This window comes from Gambusia affinis, linkage group LG10 (genome assembly GCF_019740435.1).
Source record: "Gambusia affinis linkage group LG10, SWU_Gaff_1.0, whole genome shotgun sequence".
Classification (NCBI taxonomy): Eukaryota; Metazoa; Chordata; class Actinopteri; order Cyprinodontiformes; family Poeciliidae; genus Gambusia; species Gambusia affinis.
This window is the reverse complement of record NC_057877.1, coordinates 2,437,184-2,455,279: the sequence shown is the minus strand read 5'-3', so window position 1 is coordinate 2,455,279 and position 18,096 is coordinate 2,437,184. Positions and strand designations below refer to the sequence as shown.

Below are 18,096 nucleotides of genomic sequence, written 5' to 3'. Positions count from 1 at the left end.
GTCATTTCTGTAACATAATGCAAGCGAGTAGACAGAAATATGGTTTAACAAAGACAACACTTTAGTATGACATCATAAAACCATGAAAAAAAATAGCATTTTTAAAGATATTTTTCTAAACTGAGTGTAACGCAATACAATGCAAATTATTAGGGGTGAGGAGAATTTAAAAAGAACCCCGAGAAAAAGGACTTAGCAAGTTATACAAGAATGTAAAACCAGCTGGTCTGTCTCCCAAGAATACAGTCGGTATAAGAGCAGTATTATTCATCAACTTTTAAGAAATCTTCTAAGTATCATTTTATTCATAATGTACTGTATAAGGTTGTGTTTTATGAAACCAAACAGCTACAATAAAAATAAAAAAACACACCCTCTTTTTTAGTATGGTTTTGCTAATCAGAACACAACAAAAATGATATGATCCATATGTTGTGTTTTTTTAGTTAATTCAATCTAACCTCAGGCAAAAACGCTCAGACACTACTGTCATTTTTAAAAATTAATGCAAAACAGAAAATATGCTTCTAACTAGATGCATTATGAAATAAAACACATGGCTTTGGGAACAATTTCCTTTTGACAGATGAGACTAAAGTAGAAATGTTTGGCCATTAATGCACACAGTTGATAACCAAACACAGTATATCAGGACAAACATAGCAGGAAGGTGAATGATGTTTGTGTAACTGAGTGTGGGGTTTTGTGTTTTATGTTCTGTTAATGAAAACATTGAACAGATGTTCCTGACCAACCACTGTGATAAAGAAAATTTAAGAACTTTTTTTTCTGCCATGGTTGTTTTAAGAAATCATTTCATTTCAGGGGGAGTGTACTGGTCCTAATGTAAAACTATTTTTCTTTGGTTATGACTCTGTGAAAATCCCATAGTCTGAGATAAAAGTTGAAAAAATTTTTGGACATATTTACCTTCTCATTCACATCTAAACAAGAGATGATGACATTCAATAATACTGAAAGGTGTTCAGATGTTATTGTGTCAATAAGAGATTAAAATCTCAGACCGGTCCGTGTTGTGAGGTGAACACGGTGTGAACTGAACTTTTCTTTTTTATCCTCTACTTTTAAGTTAAATATTACAAAACACAACAAGAAATCAAACAACATAGTAGCTCCAACAGGCAAGACGTTCGCTCCAGCACAAACAGTTCCATCAATGCTCAGTTGGGGTCGCCATGGTGACTTGATTAGGAAAACTTGGCCGCTTGGGGTGGCGGTCCCAGGAACCCCCCTGCCTGCTTGGTGGCGGCTCTGGAGGGGGCAAGTCCGAGCATTTTCTGAATGTTCTGGAAGGAGGACAGACAGACAGTTTTCACAACCTGGTAGAAAGTGATGGCTCTTCAAGTCAGTTGTTATTTGAACTAGGAAGCAGTTTCCAAAGGAAACCAAATCTTTTCCTGTGGTTAAAGAAATCCTCATCGAGTGACCCAGAACTAACAAAAAACATCCATGATGAGAGTCACTGAAGCTTAGAAGCAGTGGCGTTTCTTTTCACTGTCATAACTTCACTGGTTTAGTTCGTGCTGTGGTGGCGTAGGAGATGGCGCGACCCACATTTGGAGGCCTTGAGTCCTCGACGCGGCCGTTGTGGGTTCAATTCCCGGACCCGGCGACATTTGCCGCATGTCTTCCCCCTTTCCTGTCAGCCTACTTTTATGTAAGGGACACTAGAGATCACAACAAGACCCCCTGGAGGGGAGAAAAAAATAAATAAATAACTTCCCCGGTTTATTCAGGGTCAAAGGTTGAAATGAATTAACATTGACTTGATGATGGGGGTCAAAGGACGTATGAGGCTGATGTAGAGATGAACTCTGTTAAACTCACACCAGCTGCTTCTTGATGATGTCACTGAACCAGTCTGCTGCTGATAGCTGCACTTCATCCACAGTCATCATGACCAAGCGCTTTTAACGATGAGACCAATCCAGTTCTGGATCCAACATTTTAAGATGAGGTTTTTATGTCTTGAAACAGGATTTAGGGGTGCACAGACCACAGTTTCCAATTTGGCCGATGCCAATTTTATTCTTTTGAAATTTCTCTAAATATAGTGACAGAGTTGGCAACAGTGGGTTGCTGTAAGTATTGACACAATATCAATATTGGATATCGACACTGGGCCAGATTTTCACATCGGAGCATCCATAGTGATCTGTGTTGGTTTGTCACACCCTTACCCCTGCTGGTCCACTGACATAAAGTCACGGGATCAATTTGTGCCATGACAACCACTCAGTAAGCAACAGAATATCTTTAAAAGGTAAGAAAGTGTTTTTCTGGATTATCTAAAGCACAATAATTACCTGTCTGATAGACATGGTGCAGAGGATGTAGAGGAAGATAAAGGAGCAGTCAGTGTAGTCTTCGCCCAGTAGGTTGCGGTGCGACAGCCCCTGAATGTAGGACAGCGGCACAAACGGCAGCTTGGCCACAACCCTTCCATCAAAACTGCCAAGAAGAAAAACAACAACAACAAGTTTTAGTTTGTTTATTGCACTTAATTACAAAACTTTTAGATTGTTTCATTTCCAAGTAGTCGCTTCTGTTTTGATCAAAAGTGGAGCTTACATGGAGTTGAACATGCCCATCAAAGCTGTGAAGCAGAAGCCAATTGCGAACATGGACTTCATGCGCACCTAGGAACAAGCACACCGATGAAAAACAATGTTCAACTAAAACTACAGGATCCATGTTGAAGTACTATTCAATAAGACAAGGACAGGCTGGCTGACACAAGCCTCACCATGGACAGGTCTCTGTTGTTGTTCTTCAGCTTCTCTTCCTGTCTTTCTGTAACAGAACACGGTTTAGTTTAGAGCTGCACAGTGCTCTGGTATCCGCCATCACATAATGTAATCACACAGAGCGTGTGTTAAGTTTATCATATCATGTAAAGCACTTTAATTGCATGTAGAAAGTGACGGGAACATAATGATAGTTACAACAAGTCAATGCCATTTGTGAGTTGGCTTCTTACCGATTTTCTTCTTCTGCTGGCGACCAGCAGACTCTGTGATGGTTTCTTTTTTCTTTTCAACTGAAAGCAGAAAAACAAGCGAGTAAAGAACAACAGTAAAGAACCATCTAAAGATGCCAATCTCGTCAGTTAATGCTGACCAGTACTGGACCACTTACGCTTTTTGCTTTGTTTTTCCACCTCAGCCTTTAGCCTCTTGTACTTTTCAGTTCGATATACTAAGACCCAGGTGATCCCTGAAAACAGAGCAGAATATGCACAAATGTCACAAACTGTATTCTCTTTATTAAAATAAATGATCACTGTAGAAATCTACTTTATCACATACATATTTATAAGGCTTCTTCTAGTTCAATAAGCCTTTGTCTACTGTGTTTTGAACTGATCTCAATGTCTAACTAATCGATGTCTTGCACAGATTTCTGGCTATTTCACAAAATATAAAAATAATTTACATTTTATTCCTATGTTGATACACATATTATCAACACTGCATATTGTGTTGATTTCCAGTTTGATTTATTGTAGATTTTAATTTCATCTACTGGTCCTATATCTGGCGCTGAATCACTTGGAAAATGATTCAGCTGTTGGATTCAGGTGTGTTGGACCAGGGAGACATCCAAGAGTTGCAGGATACTGGCTTTGAGGACCAGGAGTGCCCACCCCTGATCAATATGAACTATAATATGTGGTTGTTAATCCGTCTTTAACCAGCAGGGTGTGCTGTGTGCACATAAATCCTACGAAAACACCGATTTGCGAGTCAAGCAGCTGAAAGGACTCAACAAAAGATGAATGGAGTCATGCCTGCACTTATTGATAAACCATTAAAGACTGGGTAGAAGCCATATTTAACAAACCATCAACACAGTCAAATACATGGTGAAGCATTAAAAATTTTATATTTGCTAAAGCTCTGTGAGACTTTTGTTTTGAAATACTAACCGGAACCACAAGATGTTAGCCATTAGCCTTGTGGGCTAGTTTAAATTCAAGCCTCATTATTGACTGTAGGTCCAGAAAACATTAGAAATTACTTATCATACCAAGGCTGGTATAATTTCTCCGCCCTGAATCTTACAGGAACAATACATATTTGTACACGACCGTGTTTCTGAACACCGTTAAACACGGCAGCTATCTTAATGAGGATTTCCACCCACCTTCTGCTAACAGCGCCGTACAGACAGAAATAAAGACGATCAGAATGGTGTCTGCAAACATGGTGCTCATGGTGGTTTTCCGGCTGACAGAGCCGCTTCACAGAACAAAGGCCAGACACAAGTTAAACCCTGAGCGGCTCGTTCTCTCCGCTGAGCTTCATAGAGCTCTGTCAGCGTTACAGAGAGGTCATACAGCTGAGAAACACTTCCGGTTTATTCACGCTTACAAACACGCGCACAAATACAAAACAGAGAACCTTTTCGGCTAAGAACTTGTCTATTTTTTAGATAGTATTATATTACAGATAAATACAGAGCAGTGCATAATTGTGAAATGGAAAGACAATGGGAATTTCTTAAATTGTATTTTTTTAATATACAAATAATAATCTGAAAGGCGAGACAAGCATTTCAGTCCCCTACACGATGAGGAAGGTTTAAAAGTGATTTTTCTTTTAAAATCACTTTTTAAAGAAAAGTGATTCTTTATGCCAAAGGACCTTTGGCATGGCAGCAGAGGCACTTTTAGATGTGCCTCTGCTGCACCACCTGAATAGAATAATTAAGACATTAACAAGGTTCCGGAGAACTGATCTACACAAGGAGGAGGTAATTAAGCCATTTCATTCCAGTGTTTTGTACCTCGGGCACATCTAAAAACTGCAGGACAGTGGCCCTTGAGGACTGGAGTTTGACACCTGTGCTCTAAATTCTCACTAGATGTGAGTGTGTGTGTGTGAATGGTTGTTTGTCATTTCTGTCTCTGTGCTGCCCTGCAAGAGACTGGCAACCTGTCTAGGGTGTACCCCGCCTCTTGCCCGGAATGTTACCTGGAGATAGGCACCAGCAACCCTCTCTACCCTACTAGAGACAACAGTATACAGAAAATGGATGGATGGATATATATACATATATATGTGTAATTTTTTTGTGATGTGCTGTATAGTTTTGTTGGAAAACCTACCTTTAAAATTGTTTAAAATTGCAGCAAAATTTTTCACATTTGATCTCATCTGAACAAAACCATTCACTCACCCCTTAGGATTTTGGAAATAAAAAAAAAAGGATCTGATTAATTGGGGTCTTTTTTTTTCTATTTTTTTTTTCTTTTTCTTTTTTTTTACATTTTTTATGTATCTTTTAGGAGGGATTGGGCTGTGTTTTAAATTCCTGAGATCTGAATATTTCTAACAGAACCCTTTGCTCCCAGACTGCAGGTTTACTGGTGGCTCCTGGAGGTTTCTAAAAGTAGAAAGATCTTATAGTTATCAGGCTCCTCACCAGTCTGCATTTAAGACTAAAACTTTCCGTTTTGGTAAAGTTTATAGTTATAGTGGTTATTCTTTACTATCTCTTTAGCCATAGGCATATTGAAAACTCTGTTATATTCCCCTACTACTCTCCAAATTTGCAGTATTTGCAGTTATTGCAAATTTTAACTGTACAGTCCATTTTTTTCATAGAATTTACATCTGGTTTAGCTGCAGGATTGTTGCTACCAACACCTTACATTCTCCTAGACAGCACTGAGCTTTATTATTATTATTATTATTGACATTGAGAGTTCTCCTGGATCAGTGCTGATCATTGCTCATGTGTTTCCTCTTCTTTTTGAGTGCAGTCTTTATCTTGGCTGCTCACACTGAGCCTTGTTCTGCTAGAGGTTTCTTCCGGTTAAAGTGGAGTTTTCCTTTCAACTGCCTCCACATGCATTATTATCAATATGAGGGTTTGCTGCAAAGTCAGTGTCTCTGTGCGGTCTGCTGGGTTTTCTACAACCATTTTAACAAACCAATTTGAAAATTATAAACTGAACTTGCTGATAACAGGATCAAGTTGGAATGTATTGGCTTGACTAGGAGTCGGCTCGAGGCATTTTTTTTTTTTTTTTTTTTTTTGTAAAGTGTCTTGATATAAATAAACTGAATTGAACTCCCTCTCATTTCTTGTGATCTGACGTCACTATCCTCCTCCTCACCGTCACCGTGATGAAATAGGAGGCGCGCGCGCGCACACTGGCATGCACAGACCGCATCGGCCGGCAGATGAAGCATGCCGAGAGACAGCGACACAAAGCCGGGTGACCCGGGCCAGCGTGACAGGCACCGGCAACCGTTCCTGATCGGTGTGGCCGGCGGCACGGCCAGCGGCAAGGTTGGCATTTCCATCACATCAGCCGAACATGTTGTTTGTTGAATTCCTCTGTCTGAGGTGTCTGACGTTGTGATCGATTCTTATTTTTTGTTTGCTTGTTTCCCTTAATCATAGTTTTTCTATCCTTTGAATCATCCTTAAGAGTGTTGCTTGATTAGTAACGTAGAAGGGTAATTTGCAGAGTATATATGTAAAAAACCATGAACAAAGACAGAATGAACAGATTTCAGTTTATCAGCAGCAGCTGTGCAGAGGCTGCAGGTTCTGCCAAATCAGAATAAACTACAACATATTTCTCCAGGGAGTAAAATATGTTACTTTAGAATAAAATAGAGGGATTTTGTTGCAGTTTTTGTTTCTCATGGATCTACATGCACTGTTTCTGTTCTTCCTCCTCATATCATTGATCAGCTTTATTCCCAAAGTCTACAGAATGTTGAAGCTTACAAGTCTTTCAGTGTCCATTCTTCTATAGAAAAGAAAAAGCTGCTTTGGTGCATGGCTATGTTGCAGAAAAAAATATTGAGGATTTTATTTAATTTTTATTGCCTTGTTATCTATGCACTCAAAAAGCTGAAGTTGTATTCGATTCAATCGGCAGAACTTTATTTGTGGTTGAGCATTCAGTTGTTGGTGGTTTCTGTTTCCTGATGTCATGCGCCACTATCTGAAAGCAACCGTTCACAGAAACACCTGTTTTCCCAGCCATGTTATCCAAATGGGGGTTAAACTGTATTTCTTCTTATTGTGTTTTACTGTGAGCAGCAAAGATGGCTAAAGTCACATTTTATATCAAACAATGTCAACTATGGATTTATTTAATGCTTGTTAAGATACATTTATCTATTTTATGCACTAAACATAGGCAAAAAGTTTACTATCCCCCATCTTGCAATGTTACCAGATTTGGCATTGTTTTAAAGCTTTGTTGACATTAAGAGTATCAAAGAAAGGTTGTTTTTTTTTTTTATATATATAACCTGCTAATGTGTAAAGTTTCATTGCTCTTGACTAAAAAAATATGGACATTACTGGAGAGGGTGTAGGACAGACAGTGCGATTGTGTGTTAGTGAGAAGGTTCATTGTATTGCAATCTGAAAGTGGGTTGTGTGGTAGTGGGTTGGATTCCAGCGTCCTCCTGTGCCAATGTGCCCCTTGGCAAGGCACTCAGCCTCCATTACTGATCTACATATCTTATTGTAGATCAGTAAATATTTTTTTTTAAATGTTGCGACCCGCTCAGATGGAATTTTTTGTGACGAGAGGAACACTATGTAGAAGTTTAACCTAGGAAGGGGTAGTCTGGCTGTTCTGAAGTAATTTTGTACCCCATGAATTGTTTGAGAACAATCAACTGTTTCCATGACATCCTTCAACAGAGTATGGACCAATACTCTAACTGGTAAATGGCCAGGAGACTCCAGAGCAATCACACTACCTTCAGTCATTCACACACTGATGGTGGTAGCACATTGTAGTCACAGCAGTCTGACAAAGGTGAGGTTTTCATGCCAGCAGCAGCACTACCTGACCCTCTGACCACCATCAGCAAGTGAAGTGTCTTGACCAAGTAGACGACGACTGAGACAGACTGTGCAGGGCTTTGAACCGGCAATCCACAGGTTACAGGACAAACTACTACCAGCATTGCCACCTTCGCCCTGTGGGCTGTGACAGAAAGCTCAGAATGCAGGTCATGATTCTGATAATTGTGCTTGGTTTTTATGTTCTTGTTTGGCCAGTCATCGGTGTGCAACAAAATCATGGAGCTACTGGGCCAGAACGAGATCGACCACCACCAGCGCCAAGTGGCCATCCTCAGTCAGGACAGCTTCTACAAGGTCCTGACCCCAGAGCACAAGGCCAAGGCACTCAAGGGCCAGTTCAACTTTGACCACCCAGGTATTGCAGTAGTCTTCCCCTCTTCATTAAAAGGAAAGATTTGAAAGTTTTTCACCCTAAGAGATGGATCATTCAACTGCATTTGAGAAGTTATGTTTTTACTGTTTTGTTCTTTCTTTCGGTCTAGATGCATTTGACAATGACCTTATAATTGAGACCCTGTGGGACATCAAGGAAGGAAAAACTGTCCATATTCCTGTTTATGACTTTGTCTCCCATTCCAGGTGAGTCTTTTCTTGACCTTACAATCCTACAACTCTGAAGAACAATGATAGGTTGTGTGAACTCAGGTAAAGGTAAAAATCTACCCAAATTTTACCTCATAATGAGACGTATGGACATAGTGAGACATAGCAAAAATGGCTTTAGTGCTTTGTGTTTGCTCTCTGTCCATCAGGAAGGAAGAGACGGTCACGGTGTACCCTGCTGATGTGGTGCTGTTTGAAGGCATCTTGATGTTCTACTCTCAGGAGATTCGAGACCTTTTCCAAATGAAACTGTTTGTGGATACGGACGCAGACACACGTCTGTCGCGCAGAGGTGTTGTCATGTTCTTAAAGTGAAAAGATACTTAACTAAAGGTGCTTGGGCTGTTTTTGTTATGTTTGGGAGCCCCACAATTAGAAAGCAGAGGTCACACTTGCCTTATCCCAGAAAATATACTTACTGGCCCTCTAGTACTGATTTGAACAGCGTTTGTTTTCAGAACTTCCTTAGCTCTTCTTGTCTAGGTTCAAGAAGGTGTATCATGTAGTTGCTGCAAATATGTCTCAGTTTCCTGTTTGTAGCTGTTTGGCATGGCATCTGGAGAGGTCTTATGCTACTGTGACCTTTTGAATTTGTTGTATTATCAGAAATAGTATTCTGCTCCACCAGTCTGCCTATCCTCCTCTGACATCAGCAACGCATTTTCACCCACATGTTGCCCTCTGGACATTTCCTTCTTTCAAATTGGTTCTTGGAAGTTTGGAACAAACACTTGTTTATTTGTTTTTTTTGTTGTCTCTCTTATTAAAAGTGTTGCTCCAAGACTTTCTTGTCCAGATGGTAAGAAACACTGGAATTGTGAACCATTATCAGTGTTTGTAACAGAAAACACAACACTTGGTACGTATATTTGGGTGCTTCTGGTTTTTAAGTTTGCCGACACAAAGCAAATCCAGGTTTAATTAGAAGCAACAGTTCTGACATGCAAACCAGAGTGTGTCCTGCAAGATCTAGTTTTATCCCTTGAACACTCTCACATTGTGTCATGTTGTAGCTGTTTAGGAGTTTAAAAGTTGCGTAAATAGTGGTCACTGGATTGTACAATGCTTTGCATCAATCTACAAGGGAACATGTAGTTGGTGGACGTAGTTACTCACAGTGACTGTATTTATGCTAACGTTTTGCTGTAAAATATCCTTTGTTTTTAGAATTTCAAGGCCTAGAGTTTTATTTAAGCACAGCCATAACTGGTAGCGTGGATTTATAATAATTTATTTAATTCCTCAAATTGGCATTTTGGTGTTTTGCACTGGATGTTTTGTCAAGCTAAGTATTCCTGAAGGTAGCTTTGTGGAAAATCTTCTGTCTGTGTGTCTCTCAGTGCTGAGGGACATTAGTGAACGCGGCAGGGACCTGGAGAGCATTCTAGCCCAGTACATCAACTTTGTGAAGCCTGCTTTTGAGGAGTTCTGCCTGCCAGTGAGTGTGCATTCTGCTCCTGCCGTTTGCATTCTGACCATGAATATGGACTACAACCTTCCTCTCCTCTCTGTTTCTCCTGTTACTGTTCAGACCAAGAAGTATGCTGATGTGATAATTCCTAGAGGAGTTGATAACACCGGTGAGTACTTTGACTCCGTTTTTACCAAGAACTTGGATTGGTAACACTTCACTAGACTCAACAGGGTTATCTTGAGGGATGCAGCTGTGTTTACTGTTTATCTCTGAGCTCACATTTTTTGTCTCTGGGAGCTAAAGAAGCAAGATTAGGGACAAAACAGCATTGTCGAGGCTGAGAAAAAGGGCATCTGGAACTCAACAGGGGAAGACAACAGGATTTCTAACTTTCTGTCTGAATGAATTTTACCAACATGCACCTGTTATTCTCCTCATACAACAACTGTTTTGGTGAAGAAATGCTGGACCTTCTATAGTTTTCGTAGCCCTGAACACTTGTTCTCAGTCCCTCATGTTTCAACTGCAAACTTTAGTGGCGACAGTCAGTGACATGCGCATCTTGTCTTTTTCTCTGACTACAGTTGCCATTAACCTGATTGTCCAGCACATCCAGGACATCCTGAACGGCGGCTTGAACAAACGACCCAACGGGTGGATCAATGGATACGGGTTTATGAAGCAGCAGCAGCCCGGCGTGGAATCCAGCAGCCGGCCCCACTGACATGAAATCAAGTCGGCCTCTAAGTGCTCTTCTTCTTCTTCAGCAGTTAGAAACTGTAAAAGTCTTCCAGCGGTCTGATTCTCCTCCGACTAAAGACATCTGTGTATATATAGAGAATTTGATTCAAGCTTTTTTTCTGATTCCAGTTTCCTCCTCTGGGTTTGAACTTTATGATCCAATTTCAGTTTGATTCAGGACCAGAGCTGCTTGCCTTTACAACAGAAACAGACTTGAACGTGTTGTAAAATCAGAAATGGTATTCTGCTCAACCAGTCTGCCTATTCTTCTCTGATATCAGCAATGCATTTTCACCCACACATTGTCCTCCGAACATTTCCTTCTTTCAAATTGTTTTCTCGGTTGTTTGGAGCAAACACTTGTTTTTTTGTGTGTCTCTCATTGTTGTCTTTCTTCACTTGATCCTTTCTGGGAAACAAATATGTCCATATATGCAAGTTAAAGTTGAAATAAGTTGGTTTTATTGTTGCATTTGTTTTGCTTTGTCTGTTAAAATGAATTTTGAGACAAGTTAAAGGAACCAGTTTCCCCCTCAGGTCCTCTGATTTAACCAGGACCATTGTGTCTTTTGTATTTACTTTATGAACCAGCTACAGATGTTTAGTTCAATATGATCTGGACTCATTCACAAACAATTGGAGCAATTCATTTGCTGCCATATTCTGATGCAGACAGATGATTTTTTTTATTTTTATTAAAAGGTACACTAATGGACACTGTCATTAAGTTTAATATGTCTAATGTGAAAAGTTGCTGTACATTTTCTTATACTTTTTTTGTATAGAACTTTTTCTAATCTTCTCAGGTACTCTGCTGTTCTTTCAAACATTAATGTCGAACTCACTTGGGCTAAATTGCAGTAATCTGTCAAATTAAGTTATTTCCATTACTGAGAATGCTTTAAACACTGCTTGAAAAACTATGAAGCGTACAGAAAATGGGTTGACTCCAAGTTTCTTTTGTTTTTTATAATTCTTGTTGGAATAACTAAAGGAAACACTATATGCTTTCTGGGGGTAACTATTCCCGGCAGAAATAGATTTCTGGCTCCTTTGAGGTCCAATTTGGACCGACACTTTCTCTCCATTATTTTTCCTCTAACTTTTGCATAAAAGTGAAATATATGCTGTAGGTCATTTGAATATGCAGGTGTTACAAGGTTCTCTCTTTTATTTATCAAAACATGTCAAACATTTATCAAATTTTTTCTTATTTTTTTATTGAACTGAAACAAGTGGTGAAAAATAATGAGTTCTTCTTATTTACATTATACTAGGACCAGGTTAAAAGAAAAACCATATTGTGAGAAAAAAGTTCTGACAGTTGTATTAACAAGACTAAACTGTTGCGAGACGTTGTAACATTATCAGAATAATGTCATAACATTAGAAGAGTTAAGCAATAATTTTCAGAACTCGACAAAAAAAAAAATTAAGATGAGGAATGTTCAGTTGTTTATTTCTCAAACAAGGAAATTTAATCTTTTAACACATCAGCATCAATCAGCATGATCAGTAGCAGGACTTTGAAACATTTGTGCAAACGACAGCGTTGACAAGCTGGTCACATCGGATCTTGATGACTATTGAAGATTGTTTTTTTTCTCAATAAAACAGCTTTTTCTCGCAATATTACAACTTTCTCCTGTAATGTTGTGTCTTTATTCCGACTAGTTTCACTATGACTTTATTCTTGTAATTATATTAAAAATAAGTAAGTCTGGCCCTAATACTCTGCTGATTGAATTTGATTTGGCAACTAAGAAAAAGAATCAGCTGATTCCGATCTCTGTATTTTTACAGACACCAGCACACAGACGGCCAAGGGCTGCGACTGTAGGCCTGGTTCTGGTGGATGAGTCAGAGCGACATGTCACCTGTGTCTGTTTATGATATACAGAACAACATGTTTAAGTACAATTACCTTTAAAAATTACATCTGCATCTCTTCTGTTGTCTTTTACGGAATTTACCACAAGGCGCAGATTTTCTCCAAGATGGATGTTTCACACTAACTTCATGATGCTTTAGAACAAGTCCATAAAAAACTCAAAGAGGATGCAGAATGAGATCACAGAACTAGCCAAAAATATCCAGAACGCACATCAGTTCTGATATTTCAGTTTTCTTGGATTTCCAGTGATTTAACTGAAAAATCAACAGAAAGTCTAGTTTGAATTAATGAGACTAAACAGGTAATAGAGGAAATCCCTTTACAGTTTTATGGGGAGTATCTATTCATCAGCATAGATCAAAAGGAGCAAGAAAACTAAATATTTTATAGCATTAGCTGGCAAACTGTGAGCAGCATGTTTAAGAAGCTACCTGAGCAGATAGCTTGACTAAATAAACCATCTAACATCAGCTGGGGTAAAGAGCAGAACGGCAAAAAAGTAGAATATTATTGACAACGAGCATGAGAGTCGGCTCATTTAATAAACTCAAGTGTTTATTTTTACCATAATCAAAATAAACATTTCAAGTGTGTTGATTTTCTGTTTTAATTTGGAAAATAAATTATGCCATGCTTTTTTTATTTGTATCAATACAGTGGAAGTGGAGTTTGAGCTGAATATGCTGAAACAGTTCACCTGTGATCACATCTTTAGTAGATCATATGAAACAAAAGATTACATAAGTTCCCATGTTTCAGGAAACATTTTAGAGATGCACCGATAAATTCTAAGCCTGTATCTTCGAAGGACGATGTGTGGATTTTTTCTAGAGACAGTAGTCTATAAAAGGGAAAAAAAACTAGTCATGTTCTTACAGAAAATGAAGGAATTTCAAGATGATGGATCAGAGTGTATGTCCGTAAACTTTCCCTGATTTTTATGAACTACAAAAGGTGCAACAAAATAATCAGATATTAGTCGACCAAGGGAAAATCAACAGATTCTGGTTTCTAGCTGATTGGTGAGTGCAATGAGGTCTTCCTAAATGATTAAAATGCTATAAAGAGCTTAGCTTGTCCTTTGAGCAGTTAACACTACCAACTGTCCACCAGGTCTGAAAGGTTACTGCAGGTCATCGCTCCCCTTCCTGGTGAATCATTCCCTGACTGCGGTGTTCTGACCGAAGAGGCCGCGGTACAGTTCGCTGCGGGCCTCGTCACTCATTGAGCTGTGGTCCACAGGAGCCATGAAGTTCACCAGCTTGTTGTGGACGTGGAATCGCACCTTGCGCCCCTTGCTAGCTTTGGTGTCCACCTTCTTCTTGATTTTGCTGCGCAGCTTCTGGATGGCCAACCACTGCTTGCCCACGGCCACCTGGTCGTTGGGATCCGTGGTGCTCGTCTTGCGCTCGATGAGCTCCCTCAGGAGCTGGTGGTAGAAGTCGTCGTCGTCGAATATGTCCTCGTCCAGGTCTTTCAGGTGCGTGTTTAACTTCGGCTGATGCTCGGTGACCTCTTCCTCCTCCGGGATGTTGTCGAGGACCTTGGCAGAGGATTCTCTCTTGCCGAGGACTCTGTACTCGGAGCGCCTGGTCTGAGTGCGCCGCAGCAGCCTCTCTTTGTCCATCAGCACCTGCTCCACCTGGGTCAGAATGTTCCTTTCAAACGCTCCGAAACCTTTGCTGCTCTTGCCCGTGGTCAGGCGGGTTTTGTCGTGCCACTTCTGCAGTGTGGCGTTGCGGTAGGGCTCAAAAGCTGCAAAACGTTTGGCCATGAATTCGGGGTACTCCGCCATGTCCAGCTTCCGTTTGGGCGCTCCAACGTCCGCCGATGACCTCTCCTGCTCCTCTTCATCGCCATCGCTGTTTATCTCCTCGTCATCCTCGCTCCCAGCTGGAGGCTTCCCCACAGCGATGGGGCGTGTGTCTGGGCTCTGGTACAGCAGCTGGTCATGCAGCTCCAGCAGGGACCTCTGGAGAGCCTTCAGGGCCTTGTGGGTGTTCTTCAGAGCCCCGGTGTACTCAGGCCCACCTCTCCTCTTGAACTCTGGGAACGCAGGTGGCTGAGGCAGCTGGTTGGCAGTCACCAGGGCTTTCTGGAGTTTGATCCGGCTCTCAAGCAGCTGGTCCCAGAGAGCCAGCTGACTCTTCACTGCCCTGCCTTTCTCTACCTCCTCGTCCAGTTTGTCTTTAGAAAACGTGCGGACAGCCTCCCCTTCCTGCTCGTCTTCCATCTCATCGTCCTCAGAGCCTTCATCCTCATCACTGCCTTCAGACTCCTCAACACTGCCATCATCTTCACCAGCTTCACTCATCCCCAGGTCGTCCATGCCCTCCGTCATTTTATAAAAGTCCACTTCTTCAGGAAAAGTGATCTCAGAGTTATTTGCCTGTGGTGTCACTTTAGCATCTAGTTTTGAATATCTACTCAAGTATTCTAGCTCATCTTCATCATCATCATCATCATCCTCCTCCTCTTCCTCTATAGAACCCTCTTCATCATCTTCCTCTGTGTCAACCTTCTCATCATCCTCTTCCTTGTCTGATTCTCCAATATCCATGAGCAGCTCTTTACGGGACACTGGCTTCCCCGCATACCTTCTGTCCGTGTCCAGCAGCAATGAGGAGTTGCGTTTCCGAAGAGAACTAACCCCGACCCCAAGATCATCCTCGTCGTCCTCGCTGAACCTCTCGACCACACGGGCTTTGGTTGCTTCGTCTGCGTCGTCCTCTGGATCCGCAAACTTAGGCAACGGATTTAACAAGTCCTCGAGCTCCTGGGAAAACGAGCCCGCCATGACGGAGAGTTTATATTTTTGCACGTGTGGAGCGGCTCCGGATGAGATCACTGTGCGTCTGACGTTGATAACATGCGACGAAACCGAGAAGCATGTGTAAATAAACCCTGCGATTTGTCTCTCAGGGAACATTTGACCCGAGTTCGCGGCTGCTGCCTCCTCCTCCCTCCATTATTTAGTTGATACTACTACTACTACTACTACTACTACTACTACTACTACTACTACTACTACTACTACTACTACTACTACTACTACTACTACTACTACTACTAATAATAATAATAAAGCTTAGTGTTGTCTATGAGAGATATAGGGTAAAGGACTGAAAGACAGAAGGAGAATGTAAGTTGTTGGTAGTGCTGCAGCTAAACCAGATGTAAATTCTATGAAAAAAAAATGGATCGTACAGTTAAAATTTGCAATAACTGCAAATACTGCAAATTTGGAGAGTAGTAGGGGCATATAGCAGAGTTGTCAATATGCAGTCTAAGGCTATGGCTACAGAGATAGTAAAGGATAACCACTATAACTATAAACTTTACCAAAACGGAACGTTTTAGTCTTAAATGGAGACTGGTAAGGAGCCTGATAACTATAAGATTAGAATCCACGCATCCCGGTTTAGGCCAATTATTATTAATAATTATTCTTTCAAATAATGCCAAATGCCAAAAATAATAACAAAGATTTTCTAAGGCAATTTTTTTTACTTTCGTCAAAGTCAAAAGTTTAAATACAGTAAGATTACTGTGTCTTTAAACAATTTGGGACATTTGATATCACGTCTTTGGAAGATTCTGGTACGTACTTTTTATATAGCATAGGTACTTCTGGTTTAAACTATATATATAGTTAATTTAAATACAACCTTGCTAAGATTATACATTGGGCATCTCCTTCGAGACAAAACTCCGGAGTCCAAATGCACCTTAGAAATGTCTACACTGCGCATGTGTACGTTGTCGTCGAAGCTTGCGGGTGCGAGCTACACTTGCTAGCTAGTTTTGTTTCTGGATCTTTACCATAAATAGCATAATTTAGGGTTTAAATATGTCAACAAGTGACTTTTATTTGAGGTATTATGTGGGACACAAGGGGAAGTTTGGACACGAGTTCCTGGAATTTGAATTTAGACCTGACGGTGAGTGTTTGGCGGTAAAACTGAGGGCTGTAGTTTCCTCCGGTGAAGCTAACATTGTTAGCATCAGGGTTTGAGCAGGCCGCAGCGGATCCACAGCAAGCCGAGAGTGCAACATTGATTCTGTACATCAACATGTGACCACAAACCCTACTAATCAGCATTTGGGGTGTTCTACTGACTCTGTGCAAATTTAAAATGAAATCAGTAATAATAAACTATTTTGATTTTAGGGCGTATAAACCATGTGGCGTTTAGTTTCGTGGCTCCTCCTCATGTATAGCTCATTCATTGTACGTTAATTTAATGGAAATCTTTTCTTACAGGTAAGCTGAGGTACGCAAACAACAGCAACTACAAGAATGACGTCATGATCAGGAAGGAGGTAATTTACGGTCAATTTCTGCTGATCATTTCTGACGTAAAACTGCCTCCAGAGTGAATAACGTCTCATATTGTCTGTGGTGGTGTTGTGCTCCTTTTGGAACAAACATCTATGCCTGAATAATTATTGGCCATATATTTTATTGATGTGTTTTTGTTTTCTATCCATGAAGTGATATGTTTAGGTAGATATGAAATGCATATGAGATGAGGTGAGATCAGATTCATATTTGAATAATTTACACCGTTACCATACATTACTCTGTTTCTCCTCTCCACCAACCACAGGCATATGTACACAAAAGTGTGATGGAGGAGCTGAAACGCGTCATTGATGACAGCGAAATCACCAAGGAAGATGATGCACTGTGGCCTCCTCCTGACAGGGTTGGAAGACAGGTTAGAAAGGATGTGATCCACACCAGACCAAAAGCTTTTTATTTAATAATTTTTTTAACATCTCTTAAATCTTATTTGAGCAAGATCTGACTTAGTCATGCAGGTTATAATGTGATCTTATATGCGCTTCTTCAGAGTCTGAATTTGGATTGTAGCTGTTGAGTGTTTATAGTTTTAGATGAAATATTTCATAAAATGTCAAAATTTCATAGGTACTGCCTTGGGTGTTCAGATTGTCTTTTTTATGTATTTTTAATTTTGAAAACATCATATGAGATGTTAGTTAAAATGTTAGGTTTTTTTGCATTACTTGCTTCTTTTCATTTTTACTCTTTGATAGTTGGTTAGTCTATTTTAATTGTCCCTTTATCATTTTTTTAATAAAACCGATCAGGCGTTTGAAAAATTGCTTTTATTGCACGTTTCTTTAACCTGCGATTGTGTTTGTTTTCAGGAGTTGGAGATCGTCATTGGAGACGAGCACATTTCATTTACAACTTCCAAAATTGGCTCTTTGATTGATGTCAACCAGTCAAAGTGAGTTTCACTTGGAAACAGTGTTACTGTTCATGTGTTATGATCAGGAGGGGCTGAACTTGAACTGTTCTGCTTCATTTCAGGGATCCTGAAGGACTCCGTGTGTTTTACTACCTGGTCCAGGATCTGAAATGTCTCGTCTTCAGCCTGATTGGGCTCCACTTCAAGATCAAGCCCATCTAGAATGTCCAATCGGAAGATTTTAGTTACGTTGACTGATGTTTTTGTTGAACGACCGCTTTTGTACATTTGCTTTTGGTGGAAGTTTTTATTTTGAATAAAGAATGAAAATGGAAATGGTGTCCATTTGATTCGTC

General features: G+C 40.3%; 4 protein-coding genes across 6 annotated transcripts; 2 read left to right on the top strand and 2 right to left on the bottom strand.

Moving 5' to 3' along the window:
- Window positions 1–942: 942 nt before the first annotated feature.
- Window positions 943–4,384, bottom strand: tmco1 (transmembrane and coiled-coil domains 1). Its single transcript, XM_044128919.1, has 7 exons — window positions 4,168–4,384; window positions 3,160–3,237; window positions 3,002–3,061; window positions 2,768–2,814; window positions 2,593–2,660; window positions 2,328–2,472; window positions 943–1,307 (listed from the first exon to the last, which is right to left on the bottom strand). Exons 1-7 carry the CDS (start codon window positions 4,235–4,237, stop codon window positions 1,209–1,211), a joined length of 567 nt encoding a protein of 188 aa, XP_043984854.1. The 5' UTR covers window positions 4,238–4,384; the 3' UTR covers window positions 943–1,208.
- Window positions 4,385–6,152: 1,768 nt separating this feature from the next.
- uck2a (uridine-cytidine kinase 2a) lies at window positions 6,153–12,262 on the top strand. Its single transcript, XM_044130354.1, has 7 exons — window positions 6,153–6,321; window positions 8,065–8,224; window positions 8,352–8,448; window positions 8,622–8,764; window positions 9,813–9,910; window positions 10,004–10,052; window positions 10,471–12,262. Exons 1-7 carry the CDS (start codon window positions 6,220–6,222, stop codon window positions 10,608–10,610), a joined length of 789 nt encoding a protein of 262 aa, XP_043986289.1. The 5' UTR covers window positions 6,153–6,219; the 3' UTR covers window positions 10,611–12,262.
- Window positions 12,066–15,452, bottom strand: aatf (apoptosis antagonizing transcription factor). The gene has a single exon (XM_044130353.1). The coding sequence runs from the start codon at window positions 15,448–15,450 to the stop codon at window positions 13,678–13,680; it is 1,773 nt and encodes a 590-aa protein (XP_043986288.1). The 5' UTR covers window positions 15,451–15,452; the 3' UTR covers window positions 12,066–13,677.
- Window positions 15,453–15,602: 150 nt separating this feature from the next.
- On the top strand, window positions 15,603–18,076 carry magoh (mago homolog, exon junction complex subunit). Of its 3 annotated transcripts, none has more exons than XM_044130357.1 (5): window positions 15,603–15,663; window positions 16,786–16,844; window positions 17,132–17,242; window positions 17,697–17,779; window positions 17,863–18,076. In XM_044130357.1, the coding sequence occupies exons 2-5, from the start codon at window positions 16,830–16,832 to the stop codon at window positions 17,960–17,962; spliced, it is 309 nt and encodes a 102-aa protein (XP_043986292.1). In that variant the 5' UTR covers window positions 15,603–15,663; window positions 16,786–16,829; the 3' UTR covers window positions 17,963–18,076. The 3 variants fall into 3 exon arrangements, with proteins under 3 accessions (XP_043986292.1, XP_043986293.1, XP_043986291.1); XM_044130358.1 differs by lacking the exon at window positions 15,603–15,663 and adding an exon at window positions 16,103–16,121; XM_044130356.1 differs by lacking the exon at window positions 15,603–15,663 and adding an exon at window positions 16,240–16,462.
- The last annotated feature ends 20 nt before the right edge of the window (window positions 18,077–18,096 follow it).